General features: G+C 43.0%; 1 protein-coding gene across 1 annotated transcript in view; it reads right to left on the bottom strand.

The window, feature by feature from the left end:
- KITLG (KIT ligand) overlaps nucleotides 1-20,780 on the bottom strand; it is a 161,913-nt gene that overhangs the window by 89,888 nt on the left and 51,245 nt on the right. Inside the window, exon 2 of the mRNA XM_033952639.1 lies at nucleotides 144-248. Coding sequence (XP_033808530.1) covers nucleotides 144-248 — 105 coding nt within the window. The remainder of the gene's footprint in view (nucleotides 1-143; nucleotides 249-20,780) is intronic.

The raw sequence follows: 20,780 nt of genomic DNA, 5'->3' as shown, positions 1-20,780 counted from the left end.
GCGCGGAGACCCTCCAGCAGTGGCCCCGAGTTTACTGTGTGGAAGCTTGGAAAAAGTTAGCGAGACACTGCTCTAGGCCATACAGCACAATCAATTTTCTCATTGCATTGTTCATTTCCAGTACAAAATAGAAATAGTCTTACCAATTTCTCAATATCATTCACTGCATTAGTGACTGGATTCCCACATGGATTCCCAAAATGAACAAACAGAAGTAGGTGAAGATAAATGGATATGACAATCCAAGTCTGCAAAAAAAAAAAAAAAAAAAAAAGAGAATATGTATGAGAAGCGTCAGAAAAAAAGTGTTACATCATCTGAAATAGTTATACTGCTCCCTCCATATTCACAGGGGTTAGGTACACAGCCCCCTTGTGAATACCTTGTATTCACAAATAACTTTAGGGCCCCCCCCCAAAAAAAACCTTAAGTCCCACCCTCTCCCGCCTCCCAGCCCCCTCTACACCTTAGCTTAAAGCCCTGGTGGTCTAGCACTGAAGAGGAGCAAGAGCGATCTTCCTACGCTCCTGCCTCGGTGAAAGCCATAATCAAAACTGACTGCCACAAGTTCCTGCAGCCATCTCACGGGACCATGGGAACTTGCAAGATTGCCGTGAGACATTGTGGCAGCCATATTTGATCATGGCTTTCATGGGGCAGGAGCATAGGAAAGATCGCTCCTGCCCCGCTTCAGCGCAAGACCACCAAGGGTTTAAGGTAAGGTGTGGAGGGGTCCGGGGAGGCAGAAGGCTCACGAATAACTGAATTCGAGAATGCCAAACCCGTGAATATGGAGGGAGACCTGTATTGTAAAAGCAACCATTTACCTAGGGTAACCATATGGCTCCAGAAAGAGGGAGGATGGACTGAGACATCCGGGTTTTACTTCCATTGAAAGCAACGGAAGTAAAACTCGGATGTCTCAATCCATCCTTTTTCTGGAGCCATATGGTAACTCTACATTTACCAGCAACCTAATAATTGTTTACACTTGAGGTTATTATGCTGTTACTTAGTGCAACTGGTTACACTTCTTCCTCGTTATTCGCGGGGGATATGGGCAGAGCCAGACCACGAATGGCGAAAAACCGCCATTATCCAGCTCTGACCCACCCCCACCTCCCTGCCGCCTTCCCGGCCTTACCTGGTGGTCTAGAGGGCTTTCGGGGCAGGAGCGATCTTCCTACGCTCCTGTCCCATGCAGATTGCCATGTGGAAATGGCTGCTGTGAGTTCCCGTAGTCTCTCGAGATTTCGACGGGAACTCCCTACAGCCATTTCCTCAAGGCGATCTGCATGGGACAGGAGCGTAGGAAGATCGCTCCTGCCCCGAAAGCCCGCTAGACCACAAGGTAAGGCGCCAGGAAGGCGGCAGGGAGGTAAAAAATATGTTTTTTTAAAAATTTTCCCCCTCCCCATAAAAAAATCGCGATTATGTGAAATCGCGAGTGCAGAAACCGCGAATGGGGAGGGGGAAGTGTATAGGGATTTTTGGAGCCAGATCAAGGTATTTTTATTTTGCAAATGCATGTGTAAGTAAATATACGTATGTGTAAGCGTTATGTTTTTAAATTATTTGTTATGTTTTAAAATTTCCTAGACGAACTTGGTTTTTGTTTTTTTTAATTTGGGACCCTTATATACAAAATGTATCCTCTAGAGCAGGGGTATCAAAGTCCCTCCTTGAGGGCCGCAATCCAGTGGGGTTTTCAGGATTTCCCCAATGAATATGCATGAGATCTATTTGCATGCACTGCTTTCATTGTATGCTAATGGATCTCATGCATATTCATTGGGAAATCCTGGAAACCCCACTGGATTGCGGCCCTTGAGGAGGGACTTTGACACCCCTGCTCTAGAGCAAGAAGTATGATTCTTAATGTTTTACATTGAAGCTTTAGAAACATTCTTTGCATTTTAATACCTGGTACGTGGTGTCACCTTTCATTCTGGGGTAGGGGTGGGAATAGGAGGGATGATAGTAATATGTGTGGAATTACTTGAATTGTATTTATGTTTAATTCATTCATTACAATGCTATAATTAAAATTAAAACAATGGGGGGGGGGGGGGGAAGGGAGGGAGGGGTGAATAGGGGAAAAGGGAAGAGGGTAGGAAACAGGGGGAGTGGGTAATTTGGGAAATTTATTTTGAAGTAATGATAGACATGTTTGAAAATTAATATTGTGAATATAAATGTAATGACTATTTTATTGTATTTATTACTAGCTGATTACCCGGCGTTGCCCGGATATTTATTTATCCCAAAATGTCCAACCCCCTACATGTCCCACCCCCCTATGTCCCACATGTCCCACCCCCCACGTTACCCCCCCCCACATGTCCCATATGCCCCACCCCCATGTCCCAACCCCCTACCCTCCACATGTCCCAAAGGAATGTCCCTCTCTATGGGGCTGAACTTAGACTTAAACGGCATCGGGAGTGTCGGTATTCATCTCTGCGAGCCCGAAAACTATGGGTTGGACATTAATATCTGTCGCTTTTGATAATTTTAACATATCACCCCCTTCCCACCCCCACAGTATTTTACCCCGTCCCACCTGCACAATATTTTTCCCCAGATAGTAAGTCATATGTGTACCAAGTTTGGTTGAAATCTCTCCATGCGTTTCAGAGTTATGCTGAGTATTCATGTGTGAGCCTGAAAACACTATGGGGTAGATACTAAAATCTGTCATTTTCAATCATTTTTACATATCCCCCCCTTCCCACCCCCACAGTGTTTGTCCTCAGATAGTAAGTAATGTGTATGTCAAGTTTGGTTGAAATCTGTCCATGCATTGAAGAGTTATGCTGGAACATACATACATACATACACACACACACATATATTCAAATTATAATGTGAAATATTTGACAAAATGAATACAATACAACTAACGCAAAACTTGATTATAAACAACAATTTTAGTTTCACCTCCAGGAGCAAGAACATATAAATTATTGGGTGAACCCACCCTTGAGCAAGCAACATAGAGTTGTGGGCCGCGAGACCCCCAGAACATATCACCCCAGGTAGTGAGGGATCTGCATACCAAGTTTCGTTCAAATCGGTCAAGCCGTTTTTGAATTACTGTGAGAATGGCAGCTTTTTACATTTTTTCCATTGACATGAATGGGTGAAATCTGATTTTATGTTTGTAGCTCCGCCCACGTGTGCAGGTGGGCCGCGAGACCCACAGAACATATCACCCCAGATAGTGAGAGATCTGCATACCAAGTTTCGTTCAAATCGGTCAAGCCGTTTTTGAATTACTGTGAGAATGGCAGCTTTTTACATTTTTTCCATTGACATGAATGGGTGAAATCTGATTTTATGTTTGTAGCTCCGCCCACGTGTGCAGGTGGGTCGCGAGACCCCCAGAACATATCACCCCAGGTAGTGAGGGATCTGCATACCAAGTTTCGTTCAAATCGGTCAAGCCGTTTTTGCGTGATCGCGGCACATACATACATACATCCGATTTTATATATATAGATTCTATATTTATTGGATTCCTTCAATAAAATGTTATAAACTAAAATTATTTGTAATTCTTGGAAGTGTCCTGTTCTTTCTTCTTTTTTTATTTTTTTTAATTTATACATTTCAACATTTATTGATTGAAACAACAGGAAAAATTACAGCTTCTTCTCGTAACTATGGCCTAAAAAGACAAAGTAATTCCTCCAAAGCCCTTTCTAATTAAACAATGGAAATAAAGAGGTCCTGTTAGATCACCAAAAAAGGGGGAGAATGGAAAGGACGACTCTTACAGTAAACACAGGAGAAAAAATTGTTAACAGAGAACATTCCTCTCTAACACTGGCTTTTACAAAATCCAATGCACTCGGAAGTGCACCAACATTGACGTGCGCATGATGTCATCGCATCAATGTCCGCGCATGCATGGAGGCCCATCTGGCCGCGACCCACTTCAGTGGAGGGATCCGGGAAGTGCGGGGAGAGGAGACACACCGGCCAGGCGGAGAGCTGCATATGCCGGCTGACTTCCTACAGGACGCGCCTCTTGCGGCGAGAGGCACAGCCTGTAGGCAGTCAGCCTGCGCGGGCGGCTCTCCTCCTCGCCAGTGTGTCGCGGCACACCTGAAATCTCTGGAGGGGCACTGGTGTGCCGCGGCACACCGTCTGCGATACACTACTTTATAGAATAGATTCCTACCTTGCGGCGTTTACGATTCAAATCCTTGTACGACGCAACGCCAGGCTAGGTGACAACACAGCTTCCTCCGTATGTGCTGAACAGGTCCCTCCGCTCCAGGATGACATACACCTCAGAATGCCCCCCCCCCCCGGCCCTTCAACTGCAAACCACCAAATGCCATTCTTACTCCCACTTCATACCGAGCCACTGAAATCGACTGCCCCCACAGATCGGATCCCTTGCAGGGCTCCTCAACTAGGAAAAGCAATTTAAAAAAAAATGAAAATACTTCACCTACCTACCTCCTCAGCATGCATTAGGATAAAAACTTATATCGTCAAATCTCGCACTGTGATTATGTCAAATTTAACCTCTACACTGTATATTATGTTTATTGGTATTAGATCCCTAGTATGTGTCAAGTTAGGATTAAAACTTGTACTAGAAAAGCTTGTACTGTAGCTAAGGCAAATTGTAACCAGTTAACTGTATATTATGTAGGTTAACCTGTAACCCGTTCTGAGCTTGCTGGGGAGAACATGATAGAAAACAAAAATTAAAGAAATAAATACAAACTCATCTTTTTTTGTGCAGGCCTATATGACTGTTTAATTAATTGGAAGTTGGGCTAACAGACTTCTGGACTAGAGGTCTGCACGGGAACGGGGATCGCGGGAATCCCGTGGGTTCCGCAGGAATCCCCCCTAACCCATGGGACTCCCACGGGGACTCCCCTCTGGCCCACGGGACTCCCACGGGGACCCCAATCTAGCCAACGGGACTCCCATGGGGATGGAAGGCTTTGGAAGCAGGGTTCGTCCATATAATATAATGGACACGTCAGCCTTAGTAAAAGAGGGGGTTTATAAATTAATTACCTGAACAAAAAAACAAAAAAAGGGTTCCCCTAAAGAGATTTCACAAGGAAAACAGCAGCACAAACACAAAAGAAACCATGGAATTGATGATCCTGTCAGAAGTAATTGCTGCTTTTTATGGGGATGTGCGGGGATGGAGGTAATTCCTTGCGGGGATGGGTGGGGACGGAGAGGATCCTGGCAGGGACGGGTGGGTTTTCTGTCCCCGCGCAACTCTAGTCTGGACATGTCTGGGGGTCCGGAAGGCTTTTCAAAACCCGGCACTTTGTCCGGGTTTTGAAAAGCCTCCTCAAATCACGTCGGGTAGGGAGTGGGGTTTAGGGCAGGACTGGGGTGTGTGATTAGGGTGGGGATGGCTGGAACTGGGCAGGCCTGGATGAGAGTAGGAACATTTTAACAGAGTCTATTTGACTGGAAAGATTTTATACTGATGTGATGCATTTTTTGCAGATGAGTGTTGGTCACAGTAATGTATATTAATTTTGTGTATGTTGAATTTGTAAGCCGCTTAGTTCTATGCAGGGTATAAGTTTTTAAAATAAATACGGTAAATGGAAATCCAGTTGTAGAATTGCTAGACACATGTGGAGGGAATGGCCTAGTAAGGGGGGTGACCCCCCCCCCCCCGGTGCCATCTTGGTGGGGGCATCGGCACCTCTCCATCTCCCATACCACGATAGTACCGCTCCGCTCCCCCAAGCCATGCTCCCCTTTCCTGTACCTCTTTAAAATCTTCACTAGCATGAGCAACTTCTCCAGCCTGCTGCTTGTGCTGGCCTGACTCCCCTCTGACATCACTTCCTGGTCATGGGGCCAGGAAGTGATGTCAGAGGGAGAGCCATCATCGGCGCAAGTAGCAGGCCAGAGAAGCTGCTCACACTGGCGGAGATTTAAAGAGGTACAGGGGGGAAGGTAGCGCACAAGTGTGGCATGGGGGGGGGGCGAAGGAGTGGGGGGGGGCAGAGAGGAGGACACGGAGGCGTTTCCTACCTTACTACTACTGTGTGGAGGGGCATTTTCAATATGATGTCGAAATCCAATTTTGGGAAAAACGTCCATAAATCCAGTAGACAAAATAATCACTTTTAAACCAGAAAAATGGCTAACTTTATTTTGAAAATGATCATTTGCTACATGTTTTTGAGCTTAGTACATCTATATTCTAGGGCTTTTTTTTTTTTGGGGGGGGGAGGAAGGTTCAAAAGAAAAAAAACTGTACAGAAACAAGCCATTGGCACATATAGTAGAAGGGATCAAAATTCTTAGTAGACCGGCCACACAGACATCCAAGCAGAGAAGTGGGGCACCCTAGAAGCTACAGCAGTGAACTTCACACAAAAAGTCCCAGGTACACATCTCGCCATAATTCCCTTATATTAGTATAGCGAGTCCTCCAAAAACACACCCAAAAGTTTCTGTACTCACCTGTACACCACAAGTGCCTGCAGGTGTCACCTCTATGTAGGTACTGTATGGTTTGGGTGGGTGTTAAAAGGCTCATACATTTCACCACAAGTGTACCAGGCAGAGTGGGATACGGGCCTGGCTCCTCATCTCTGCAGTCCACTGCACCATCTACTAGGTTACTCCAGGAATCTGCTTGCTGCTCTAATGGGACAGTCATAACATCTGAAATTGCCATACAAGCTGATATGTACTGTTTCTTTCATATCTTTGGGGGGGGGGGGGTTAGGGAGTCAGTGATCACTGGGAGAGTAAAGGGGTCATGCCATCTGTTTAGTAGGGGCACCCTTTTGGCACTTATTCATTATTGAAACAGGTCTAACCTCAAGCATCCAATTTTTGCTCCATTATTACAGAAAAATGTCCAAATCATAAGCCTGCCCCAGTCCCATCCTAAACACACCCCAATCCTGCCCCCTTGAGATTTAGATGCGCTGCAATTAAAGAATGACACGGTGACAAAATTCATCACCATTCCCGTCCCCGCGGATAACCGTAGGAAACCATCTTCATGTCATTCTTTAAAGAGAGAGGGAAGAATCAGAGTATGAATGGCCACAACCACTGACCCACAAGCTCTGCTTTGAAGAATGCTGGTGTAGAAGGACTGAGGTTGAAACAGACACTACAGAATGACAGTCTCTGGTATCCAGAGCAGATATTGTGATGTCATAATGCCTCATTCCACCAGTGCCTAAGAGCCAATCACATCAGTGATGTCACAATGGCTTCATTATCCTAGGCTCACATAAGAATCAGAGTATGAATGGCCACAACCACTGACCCTCAAGCTTTGCTTTAAAGAATGCTGGTGTAGAAGGACGGAGGTTGAAATAGACACTAGAAAATGACATGGGATTATTTCCCGTGGTTATCCGCGGGGACGGGAACGGTGATGAATTTTGTCAACATGTCATTCTCTAGCTGCAATGGTTAAATTTATTTATTTAATTCATTCTCTATCCCATTTTTTCCCCGAAGAGCTTAGAACGGGTTGCAGGTTAAACATACCTAATATACACTTATCAGGTTATGATTTGCACTGGATTTGCCAAAATTGCAGTACAAGTTTAAGATACAAGTTTTCATCTTAACTTGACACATACTAGGGGTCTAATATGACATAAGAACATAAGAATAGCCTTACTGGGTTAGACCAATGGTCCATGAAGCCCAGTAGCCCATTCTCACGGTGGCCAATACAGGTCCCTAGTACCCGACCAAAACCCAAGGAGTAGCAACATTCCATTCAGAATCCTAAAGAAAAGCAAGATTCTGGAATCCCAAAGAGTGACATAACATTCCAGAACCCCAAAGAGTAGCAACATTCCATGCTACCGATCCAGGGCAAATGCACATTTTCCAGAAAAAAAAAGTGTAATAAAAGCAGCAATAAAGTTTCAGCTGTTTCGTGGCATTCAAGGGAGAGATCTGGAAGTCAGCTGTGTGTCAAGACGTGATGGACATGTGCTTACGTGGTACCCGCAGCAGAGGCAGAGCAGTCGTTTCTGGGTTTTGATGCAAGACATCGATAGGGAAGAAAACATCCTTCTAAAGATGTGAAGGGCTGCAGGCTAAATCAATAAAAGCATGCTAGAGCAAACAGCTTTCAACACGGCACTCCTCCGGGCTTGTGTGTAATCGGATATCAAAGCATACTTCTTAGTATATTTGAAGCCTTCTCCCTTTTGTATGGGGGCTGTATGCAATCAGATTTACAATCGGAACAGAAATGCGGCTGAAGCAACCAAGATAGTTCCAATTAAGCTTCAGAATAGAGGTCTCCAGCCCTTTTCATGTTAAGGACCACAAGAAAGCACCAAAAGATTTCTAACTCACAAGTTTAAGCCTTTATTATTTAAATGCATCATTGAAAATTCGGTTTTCATCACACACTCTTCGATGCTTTAGCAAAACTTTGGCATGGTTTTTCACAATTCTCTGAACACAAGCGTTTCACGGTTTCACTAGTTTTTGTCATACCATCATGTATACTTTGGAGGAAAGGCGGGAGAGGGGAGATATGACAAGAGATGTTTAAATACTTACGTGGTGTAAATGCGCATGAGTTGAGTCTCTTTCATTTGAAAGGAAGCTCTGGAATGAGAGGGCATAGGATGAAGTTAAGAGGCGATAGGCTCAGAAGTAATCCAAGGAAATATTTTTCTTTTACAGAAACGGTGGTAGATGCGTGGAATAGTCTCCCGAAAGAGGTGGTGGAGACAAAGACTGTGTCTGAATTCAAGAATGAATGGGATTGGCACGTGGGATCTCTTAGAGCGAGGAAGAGATAATGGTTACTGAGGATGGGCAGACTGGATGAGCCATTTGGACTTTATCTGCCATCATGTTACTATAACCATAAAGTTCTATGACATCACAATGTAGGTGTAAAGAGCCTTAGCCAACAATGGATGCTGTGGAAGGGCAGAACGGATGGGCCATTTGGCCTTTATCTGCCATCATGTTTCTATAAATATGTCTTGACCTATGACCTGTCCTACAGCCTTATGTACATATGGTGCAATCATAGTAGATGCTACACTTGTCCTAAGCTGACCCTTGTACATGCCTAGCCTACAGCAATCCTTTTTCTTAAGCACTTAAGTGCTGATTTTGTAAGTGGCACCTGCCATTTGTCAATCACGGAGAGGTGCTGCTTCCAGAAATGGGGATACTGGCACCTAACAGGGATCCTGGGTGCTGGAAATGTAGGCCAGGATTTTACAGGCCTACATTTCTAGTGACGCTGAAGATTGTCGCCATCCTTAAACACGCCCACTTCTGGATTTCAACGCCATTAGACAACACTAGGCACCACGACCCAGGCACCGGTCCTGGAGGGTGCCTAACACTTCTTTTTTTTTTTTTGCGATGTTTAATTGTTTTTTAATGGCACGACCAATTATCGCACCACTTAAAATCAATTAAAACCCTTCAATTAGTCACCGGTAGGCGCGATCTAGATGCCTGCCAGCAATTAACTTTTGTCGGCTTTTGTAGAATTAGGGTCTTAACACACTATCCAAGCTGGCAGGATTGAACTCGCCGAGAGGGGAAAATGAGTTTCCGCAGGGATGGGGAAAAATTTGTCCCCGTGTCATTCTCTACATCCAAGTATTGATGGTTAAGAGCTCATTTGTCAATTAAGTTGGGCATGCATCTCAGCGGCACATACACATTTAGGTTCAGTTTCCAGGTCTGTCATTAAACCTGGATAAGCATTCTGACAGATAGAAAAAGAAGGAGAATCTACCAGTATATATATAAGTAAGGAAATGGTTGAATTTGTGAAACAAGAGAAAAGACTCTTGTTAGAACGAGATGAGCAAATGAGGAAAAACAAGTGGCAAATCGACAAATCCTGTCGGAAGTACAAAGTATTACTCCTGGAACCATATATGGATCAAACCCAGACACATGAATGGTTAAAGGGAGGTGAACCGAACCCTAAAGATGAGAGTTTGATTGTTGCAGTCTGGACAGTGGATTAGGGAAAAGAAGGCTCACATCATGCATAAACAATGCTAAAACATTGCATAAAAAGAGACGGAAAATAGCCAGACAGTAATCAGGCAGCAGCGGTCAGCATTTTTAAAACATTGTGCTGTCACTTGCTATGGAGTAAATTTAAAACAAACTGGAAAATAAAATAAAAATTATTCACGCAACGTGTAATTAAACTCTGGAATTTGTTGCCGGAGAATGTGATGAAAGCAGTTAGTTTAACAGGGTTTAAAAAAAAAAAATAAAAAAAAAAAAAGGTTTGGATAACGTCCTAAAAGAGAAGTTCATAAGCCGTTATTAAGATGGACTTGGAGAAATCCACTGCTTATTCCTAGGATAAGCAGCATAAAATCTGTTTTAGACCTTGGGATCTTGCCAGGTACTTGCAACCTGGTTTGGCCATTGTTGGAAACAGGATACTAGGTTTGATGGGTCCATCCCTATATGATAGCTCTTCTGTTCTTAAATTACCTTTGGATATTCATTGCTGGGCCATGTCCAGCCATTGACATTAAATATCTTGGGCTAAGAATTTACTGCTCAGATTTTTACAGGTCCTAGCTGATATTCAGCCAGGACCCACATAATAACTTATGTGGGTACCAGCTGAACACTGGTTGGAACCCACATACAAGAATCAATCTTCCCTCACCCCCAATTTCAATCCCTTTCTCCCTAGAACCCCAACAGAATTAAACAAAATGCTTTCCTAATAACAAACCCTTCCCTTTCCCATGTGCAAGTACCCCTCCCCCACATCTACGTTAAGGTCCTTGGTGGTTTAGTGGGTCATCAGGGCAGGTCTAAACCCCACTCATTTGTGCCCCTATTAGCTACTACTTTAAAATGGCAGCCATGATTTTAATGGTAGTCTCACACTCCTACCACTAGAGGATAACCGGTAGGTTACTCATTTAATTATTCAAATTTTTTTTTTTTAAATTGTAATAGGTATCAGACTTGTCCAAGCGCTCATTTTCTCAGTAGTCCATTATGGATGTGAAAGCTGGACACTATGGAAACAAGACAGAAAGAAGATTGACTCATTTGAGCTTTGGTGTTGGGGAAAGATTTTGTGCATGCTGTGCGCCACCAGAAGAACTAACAAATCGATTCTGGAAGAGATCCAACCAGCTATGTCAAAGTCCAAATGATGAAGTTACGACCGTCTTATTTTGGTCACACTGTCAGAAGAGAAAGATCATTGGAGAGGAACATTATGGGGTCCTTTTACTAAGGCACTTTAATCGATTTAGCGAATGCTAAAGATTAGAACACGCTAAATGCCAAGGCACCCATTAAATTCAAACCCCGCGCTGCTCCTTGTGACCCTGGGCAAGTCACTCAGTCCTCCATAGCCCCAGGTACGTTAGATAGATTGTGAGCCCACCGGGACAGATAGGGAAAATGCTTGAGTACCTGGTTGTAAAACTGTTTAGATAACCTTGATAGGCGGTATATAAAATCCTAATAAATTTGAAACTTGATATTCTATGGGCACATTAATATTTAGCGTGTGCTAATCGATTAGTGTGCACTAAACTGGTTAGCCCACACTAAATCGGTCAACAGTTATGGGAAGATCAAAGGAATTAGACAAAAAGGGCAACCTGCAATCAGATGGCTGGACACGTTGAAAACAACCATGGGGATGACGCTGGAGGACCTTACCCGACTAGCACAAAAACGATTTCTTTTTAGATCTGTAATTCATCAAGTCGCTAGGACTTGAACACGACCCCATGGCACCTAACAATGTATTTCATCTGCTCAGGCCTATTATTGTAAAGTTCGAAATTTTACTAAATAAAGTTTTACAAAAAGAAGGAGTTAAGAAGTTCTGATGGTAGGACATTTCTAAACTGGAAGGTGCAATAAGAGGTGTAGTTACTAGCATGTCTACCATTAACTCATGCTATTTTACCACAGGTCCTTTGAATGCAATGAGGCCTAGTTACTAACAACTAGGGTTAAACAGTAAAACAACATATCTTAGAGCAGTGGTCTCAAACTCACGGCCCGGGGGCCACATGCAGCCCGCCAGGCACTATTTTGAGGCCCTCGGTATGTTTATCATAATCACAAAAGTAAAATTAAACAGTTTCTTGATCATGTGTCTCTTTAGCTATAAATGACAATATTATTATTAAGACTTAGCCAAAAGGAAAGATTTATAAACTATAAAGAGTTTTTACCTCATGCAAAATTGTCATTTCTTTAATAGACATTAACTATTTTTTCTGAGGCCCTCCAAGTACCTACAAATCCAAAATGTGGCCATGCAAAGGGTTTGTATTGGAGACCACTGGCTTAGAGGTAGCCCATGATAGTTACTACACCTGTTATTTACTGGAGATTTTGTAAGTACCAGGAACATAGACTTAAAAGAATTATGGAAAATGAAGAATTGCAATAATCCAGGATATTCCCATTTCAACCCCAGAATATTTCCATTCCAATCAATAAAAAACCTCTTGCAAGAAAACTGGACATAGTAGTCAAGGACAAATACATGGAAAAAAAACACTGATAAGAACATAAGCGCTTGTTTTCTGTTTTTCCCGAACAAGTTTGTATGCATTTGTATAAATTTTCAAAATATAAATAAAGAATAAGAAGACAAAAAAAAGAGAACATAAGAGCTGCCAAACTGTGACAGACCGCAGGTCCATCTAGCCCAGTAGCCAACCTAAGTCTTTGGCAAGATCCTAAAGAGTAAAACATATTTAATGCTGCTTATCCGAGACCATATGACTGGGCCGAGCAGTATTACCTGTCACATATCCTCCCCCTTCCACCCTCCCCCCCCCCGGCACCTTTGTTGGAACAAAGCATACAGTTCTTAAAACATGTGACCAGGTCTTCCCAACTTTCTGGTCATTCTGAGGTCCTCCCTGACTCCTCGTTCTTCTGGGTCCTCCGTCCCTCCAAGTCTCTACTGAGTCCTTCCTCCGACCCTGTATTGGCTGTCTCAATCTTCAGTAGCTTTTGGTGCCATTTACCAGTCACTCCATCGGTTGCCACCATCCCAGCCGGTTCCTCTGCCAGATGCTCCTTAGATCTTGGCCAATCTCCCAGGGTCTCTCAGGCTGCTTTCACCTGGGAGTCTTTTCTAATGGCTCTCGTTGCCATCAGAAGTCTCTCCGCTGGTCAACACCGACCCCACCAGTCCCATTACTGATCAGTTGCCTGACCCCCCTCAACCTTGGACTCTCTCAGCAATTCCAGCTGTCTCTTATGGAGCCACCACCAGCCCTTCACACCCTGGCACTTTTTTTTTTTTTAAAGATGAGCAACTACTTTAACAATAAAAGACGGCCCAGCAGATTTCAGAGTATGAGTGTGTGTGTGTGTGTGGGGGGGGGGGGGGGGGGGGTTAAGAATGGCAGAAGGCCAGTTCATGTTTGGAAAGAATGTCCGATATTCCTTGGCAGAATCAAAGCCCTGATAAGCTCTAAAATTTAATACACAGACAAGCGGTGCACATATTTCACTGGAAGATCATTATTAGATATGGTGATTTGCAAATGCAGCACCAAGCCATAGCTTATCTAGTTCCGTTCCTAGAATCAATTACGTGCCAACACTGATAGGTGTGTGGGAGTTCGTTTGCCTTCTAATCTCCAGGTGTGCTGTAGCCGCCTTGCAGCTGGAATTGTAAAGGGCAGGAAGGTTAGCATGCTGTTAACAGATGGAAACACAGCTTCAAAAACCTTGCATAACGGGACATTTTTAATAATCAAATTGACAAAGGAGAGTGCTAGAATATGCCCTAAAATCTACAGAAGTCCGGACCCATTTTATCAGTGCACCAGATGTGTCTGGGAGAGACAGAGAGAATAAATAAACTATAAATGAAATTAGGTACGTATAAGCACGCGAGTAAAATATGTTCTCTCTCATATATTGATATCTATCGCTATACGCTTATACACTTTAATCAGAGTCGAGCGCTATTCCATAAAGAGCACGCTGGGCTGAACGCCTTTTACAGAACAGCACTTAGCGCACGCCCAAGTTTAGGCACAAAGACTTACACTTGTTGAAACCTGATATAAACCCTGACGCACAAGTTGGCTGGGCAACTCCTATATACCACGAGACTGCATCTAAATATCTGCAATGCACCGACCCATCCATGACGCTCCTGTTTTTGATTGCATAAGAGCGACTTTGGATGTGCAGCATTATGGACTGCGCACATCTGCCTATGTGCTATAAGCCCAAATTAGCACCAATAATTTATTGTTAATGACTTACTAACTAATTATTTTGTGCGTGCATCTGCCCAGCATGCCGAAATTTGGGTGACCTATATAGAATATGAAGGTTAAAACTAATTCTATAGTGGCATCATAGTGCCAAGATGCTGTTAAAGAATGCCAGGGTAAGTTGGCATTGGCACATCCAGTGGCGTAGTAAGGGGGGGTGCGGTCTTCCTAGGGTTGCAGTGGCACTCCTCCTCTATGTTCACCCCCTCGCCTGCCCGCTCACACCTCTCCTTATTGCATGCGCCCTTTGCCTTCCCCATCCCTTTTTAACGTTCTCTCTGACGCCACTTCCAGGACCCCCACCTGGGAAGTGATGTCAAAGGGAGTATGGGGAAAGGGAAGGGGGCACCACTTCCCCAAGCACCCCTCACCCTTACTATGCCACTGGGCATGCCTAATGTTAGATGCCAACAATTATAATCAATGGCAGTTGTAACTGTCATAAAAATATAAGAATAGCCTTACTGGGTCCGACCAAAGGTCCATCAAGCCCAGTAGCACGTTCTCACGGTGACCAATGCAGGTCACTAGTACCTGGCCAAAACCCAAGGTGTAGCAACATTCCAGCATCTCAAAGAATAGGAAGATTCCAGATCCCCAATGAGTGCAACATCCAGAGCTGAGATTGTGATATTATAATGCCTCATTCCACAGAGCCTCAAAGCCAACCTCATCAGTGATGTTACAATGACTTAATTGTCCTATACTTGGCTCACGTAAGAACATAAGAATAGCCTTACTGGGTCAGACCAATGGTCCATCAAGCCCAGTAGCACGTTCTCACAGTGGCAAATCCAGGTCACTAGTACCTGGCCAAAACCCAAGGAATAGCTACATTCCATGCTACCGATCCAGGGCAAGCAGAGGCTTCCCCCATGTCTTAATAACAGACAATGGACTTTTCCTTCAGGAAAATGTCCAAACCTTTCTTAAAACCAGCTACTCTATCCACTCTTACCATAACCTGCAACAACGCATTCCAGAGCTTAACTATTCTCCAAGTGAAAAAAAATTTTCTCCTATTGGTTTTAAAAGTATTTCCCTGTAACTTCATCAAGTGTCCCCCTAGTCTTTGTAATTTTTGACAGAGTGAAAAATCGATCCACTTGTACCCGTTCTACCCCACTCAGGATTTTGTAGACTTCAATCATATCTCCCCTCAGCCCTCTCTTCTCCAAGCTGAAGAGCCCTAATCATTTTAGTCTTTCCTCATACAAGAGGTGTTCCATCCCCTTTATCATCTTGATCGCTCTTTGAACCTTTTCTAGCGCCGCTATATCTTTCTTGAGATAAGGAGACCAGAATTGAACACAATACTCCAAATGAGGTACTCTACAGTTTGCACAACCTAACATAAGAAAATAAGAATTGCCGCTGCTGAGTCAGACCAGTGGTCCATCGCGGCCCGCCAGGTCAAAGACCAGTGCCCCAACCGAGACCAGCCTCACCTGCTTACATTCCGGTCAAGCAGAAACTTATCTAGCCTTGTCTTGAATTCCTATAGTATTATATAAGGTACATGTCTATTACAAAGATACGCTCATGACATGCCCATACTCCATCCACATTAATGCCCTCATGTACTAAAGCGCTAAGTAATTTTAGACCAATAACACTTAGGTGCAGAAATGCCAATTAGTCCAAAACACACCCTCAAGTCCTTATAATCATACAGCCAATAAATGTTATCAGAGCCTCAGCGACACCACGTACCGCTCAATATTTTCTCATTTAACTTTGAAATTACCGTAAATGGTGAAGTCAGATGATGAAGATGGCTCTGGGAAGTGGCCTTGAAAAAGCTTACAGCAAAACATGTCGGATGCTATATTCCCGGGGAGCCGGATCATGGAAAGGTCTTAAGTGATTTAATTATTAAAATGCTGAAATGCTAAAAACAAGGGACTAAGTGAGCCGGTCAGACGGTGGGAAGGGATGGGAGGGTCAGACCGCGATGGGAGGGTCAACGGGGGTTCAGGTGCTTCGAGGGGGGGTGCCGACAAAGAAATTACTTACTGTGAGTGAGGGGGGAGCCGGCAAGACGCAGGGACTGTTTTATGCGTGCATGCGCACTCCTGCTTGCCACGGACATACAGATCACAGATCACGCAGGTAGGAGTGTGCATGCATGCTTAGCGTTTTATTATAGTAGATTATGGTAGGCACCTACATCAGCTAGGTGTGCTGATTTAGGTGCCTAATTTTAGACGGACTTTATAGAATTTAGTGGTAAGTACAAATATCGCCAGTTCAGCTAATATTGTAGAGAGGAAAGTAGGCACTTACATTCCTTTATAAAATAGGCTTCTCCCAGGTACCCTGTAAGAGAATTGGCCCCTAATATTAACTTTTTATATTTATTTATTTAAAACTATTTATTATTCACCTAAAAACCTAGGCGGTTTACAAAAAAATAATTTCATAACCATATTTAAACACACAAAAATATTCCCAAACCCCCAAATCACCCGTAACCGCCCACATTCTAATATAAACAACATCATGCTCATAGATCTTTTTCGCAAATACATATTAGATACTATACCTCCCTACATGCATGCCGGTGAGATCACTAGCGAGATCACTTACTTGCATTCATAAAAATACTCCCAAAAGGAGTAGACATCTCTTTCCAGATACATTTCTCTTCCTTATCTCTACACATGCAAGAAAGAGTATACATCTCATTCCCTTCTCTCTATAGTTACACAAAGGACTCTGAAATATCTCTCTTGAGATCCATAAGGGAGTATACATCTCCTTCCCAGATGCACAAAGGAAAATAACATCTGTCTTCCTTCTCTCTATAGATGTATAATGGAATATAACATCTCTCTTCATTCTCTCTACGGATGCATAAAATGTATACATCTCTCTCCCTTCTCTAGAAACATAGTAATAATAACAGTTTATATACCGCAGAACCGTGAAGTTCTATGCGGTTTACAATGATTAAAAGGTATTACAGATAGAAGCAAAATGGCTCAGTCTGCCTATTCACACCATCCGATATCTCCTCCTCTCCCTTAACGCAGAGAAGTATATGAGATCTCTTTCCTTTCTCTATGTACACGCATAACATAATATAATAATCAGCTTATATACTGCAGGGCTGCAAGGTTCTATGCAGTTTACAAAAGATAAGGTTTACAACTGAAAGAAAAGAAAATTAAAATAACTAAGTAAGTAAAAAACTATATGTATTGCTAAGTTTATGATATCCGTATGCATTCGAACTAATTATCCAGATATTTAGTGAACAGGTATGTCTTTAAAATGTCCTCTCAAAATAAATAAATAAATCTCTCTGAGCTATTGGAGAGCTTATCCGCAAATTGGGAACTGTTGGCACAACACCCATATGTGGCTGACTATCCTGCTGTCCATGGAGAACCTACGTTACAGGTAAGTAACTACACTTTCTCTTATAATTTATGCTCGCTGATTCTACTTCTTGGCTCCCTTTTTTGAGGACTTGAGTTGAAGTTAAGCTATATTTTCTTATTATGGCAGATTACACTAGATTAATTTGTATTGTATTTCATTCTTTGCTTAACTTTACCTTTCTGTGCAAATGGATACTTGATATATTATTGAAAAATGATAGATAAATAAAGGAAAAAAAAAAAAAAGTCCCCTAAATTCCACATAGGAATTAGAAGACACGATCAAATATTCCAAATCCTTGCCCCATAAAGCCGCCTGGTATGACAAAAAAGTGTTGATGATTATTTTTTAAAGTTTACAACCCTTAACGGGCGGGAAGACGGGATTCAAATGCGAACTTCTCCTGTGTTTATTAGTCGCAAAGGAAAAGAGATCGATTAAGTATTTAGGCGTAAGACCAAACAAAACCTTGAAACAAAAACAACCAAATTTTAAAACTTCACCCGCGCTTCCATCGGGAGCCAATGCAATTTCCGGTAAGAAGGTGTTATGTGGTCATAGTTCTTCAACCCAAAAATCAATCTGACTGCCGCATTTTGAACCATACGCAGTCACTGCATATTTCTCTGAGATATTGCCAAATAGGCAACATTACAGTAATCAAGCTGACTGAGCATGAGGGACTGTACCAAAATTCTGAATGATGAAACATTAAAATATGCCCTAATGGATCAAAGCTTCCAGAGGGTATAAAAGCCCTGTTCTAACCAAGGAATCCACCTGATTCTTCACCCTGCACATCTACTACGGTCTATATTAACTGTAAAAGTTAGGGTTACCAGATGTCTGGATTGGTGACGGGATAATCGCGCGCCAGACGCCAGCGCACCGACAAATCGGCGCAAGACAGAAGTGCGCAGGGAAAAAAATAATTTTTAAAGAGCTCCGACTGGGGGTTTGGGTGGAAACCCCCCCACTTTATTGGTTAGTGTTTGCGTTGCCGTTGCGGGGGTGGGGTGGGGGTGAAACCCCCCCACATTATAGAGATAACGGAACTTTTCCCGAAAAAAATCAGAAAAAATTCCGTTTTCTCTATAATGGAGGTTTCCAACCTCCCCGAACCCCCCTCCAACAGCAGTGTGAACACTAACCAGTAAAATTGGGGGGGGGAGGGGTTGCCACCCCAAACCCCCCATTGGAGCTCTTTAAAAATTACTTTTTCCCCCCGCGCGCTTCTGTCTTGCGCTGGATTGTTAGTGCGCTGTAGTCTTGCACTGGATTTACCTGGACATGTCTGGGCGGCTTTCCAAAACCCGGCACTTTGTCTTGAATTTTGTAAAGCTTCTTCTTTGGGACCACGTCGCACGTGCGCATGATGTCATCACGTTGCATCCGCCCTCCCGACCGATGAAAACAGGTCGAGAGGCAGGGCTGGGGTATGATTTAGGTGTAATGGGGCGGGGCTGGCCGGGCCTGGCGACGGGGCTATGGGTCCGGATTTTATGTAACTAAAATCTGGTAACCCTAATAAAAGTGCATGGGCCATAAGGTCACCTTAGAGCAGTGTTTCACAAACTGTGTGCCTCCTGAGATTTCAGGTGTGCCGCCACACACTGGCAAGGAGAGTTGTCTATATTGTTATCTTTGTAGATCCCTGCCTCCCAGTTTGGTTATCATTAGTGATCCTTGCCTTCCATTGTTCCTTGATATTTTCCGTATATATTTTTGTCCTTTTTTTTTATATAGGTATTTTGCCATTTTTTAACGGTTTAAACAGATTTGGGTGATCACCGATTCACCCAGTAAATTATATATATATATATATATATATATATATTTTACCATAGCTATCTCTAGTGGACAGTGGCATCATCTGTACTAACTGAGTGGCTGAAAGCAAAGAGCTAGACACAGAGGCTGGGGGACCACTCCTAAGTCAGAGCCTTGAAGAAGATTCTTCGCCCAGACCCTCAAGACCTAGGTGGAGGTAGGGGGAGGATCCCCACATGCATCCAACACAATAAGCCCAAAACTGTCTTTGTATATGGCTACATAAAGATATATTTGTTACAGTAACTTCTTAAATGCCGAGTCAGTATGAAAATTGTAGGCGAGGTACGCATCTTTATTAATTATTAACATCCATCAAGGAGCTTTTACATAAGCCCAAATTCCTTTGGAACGGTCTGAGCTTGCATCTCTGATGTTTCTAACTGCATGCAAAGAAAGCCCTGTAACCTAATGGTTAGCGTAACAGGCTTTGATCAGGGTAAACTGGGCTCGATTCCCTGGGCAGTTCCTGATCACCTCGAGACATCATGTAACCCTACATTGGCCCAAGTACAAAAAAAAAACAAAAACTTAGGCCCCCCTTTTATCCTGCTGCATAAGGAATTTTTTTTTTCTTTAAATTGCAGACCGCTGAACTAAAAACTCAAGAATTCTATGAGCGTTGGAGCTTTTACTGCAGCGATCTGCGATAACAACAACCCTTACGCAGCTTGATAAAAGGGGTCCTTAGATTGTGAGCCCACTTGGGGCAGGGAAGGTACCTGCATAGGATATACAGTATATGGTGCTGCTTATGTATAGTAATGCTACAGAAATGATTAAAGACTGGGCAGACCAAAATGGTCTGTGTCCTGTATGTGGCCATTTGGCTTACGATGGGCTGGAGAGGTAGGGTTACCAGATTCTCAAAACGGAAACTCATAACCCCTACCACAACATATTACAAATGGAAGAGATCTTCTTTCTTTTAAAAAATCTTTAAAAAAACTCACCTTTTTAAGGATGCTTTTAATACTCAATATTAAAATTTTTTTTAGTTTTTTAATCTTTTACCTACCCCCGTTCCCCTGTTTTTTCCCGTATTTGTTTTTCTATATATAACAGATGTAATCTTTGCCCTTCTTTCCCTCCCATTTCAAGTCTGTCTTGTCTTAAATTTGATGTTACTGAATTTTAATTTGTATCTCTTTTAAGTTTATGCTTTTTTTTTTTTTACTTATGTACATCGCTTTGTAAACAGATTCAGCGATACATCAAATATTTATAAACCTTGAACCCTAGAACCGCCCCCCAGGTCCGCCCACCCATTCCTGC

This window comes from Geotrypetes seraphini, chromosome 7, assembly GCF_902459505.1.
Source record: "Geotrypetes seraphini chromosome 7, aGeoSer1.1, whole genome shotgun sequence".
In the NCBI taxonomy this organism is placed as follows: domain Eukaryota; kingdom Metazoa; phylum Chordata; class Amphibia; order Gymnophiona; family Dermophiidae; genus Geotrypetes; species Geotrypetes seraphini.
The sequence above is the reverse complement of the archived record's forward strand: the minus strand, read 5'-3'. Positions and strand labels throughout refer to the sequence as shown.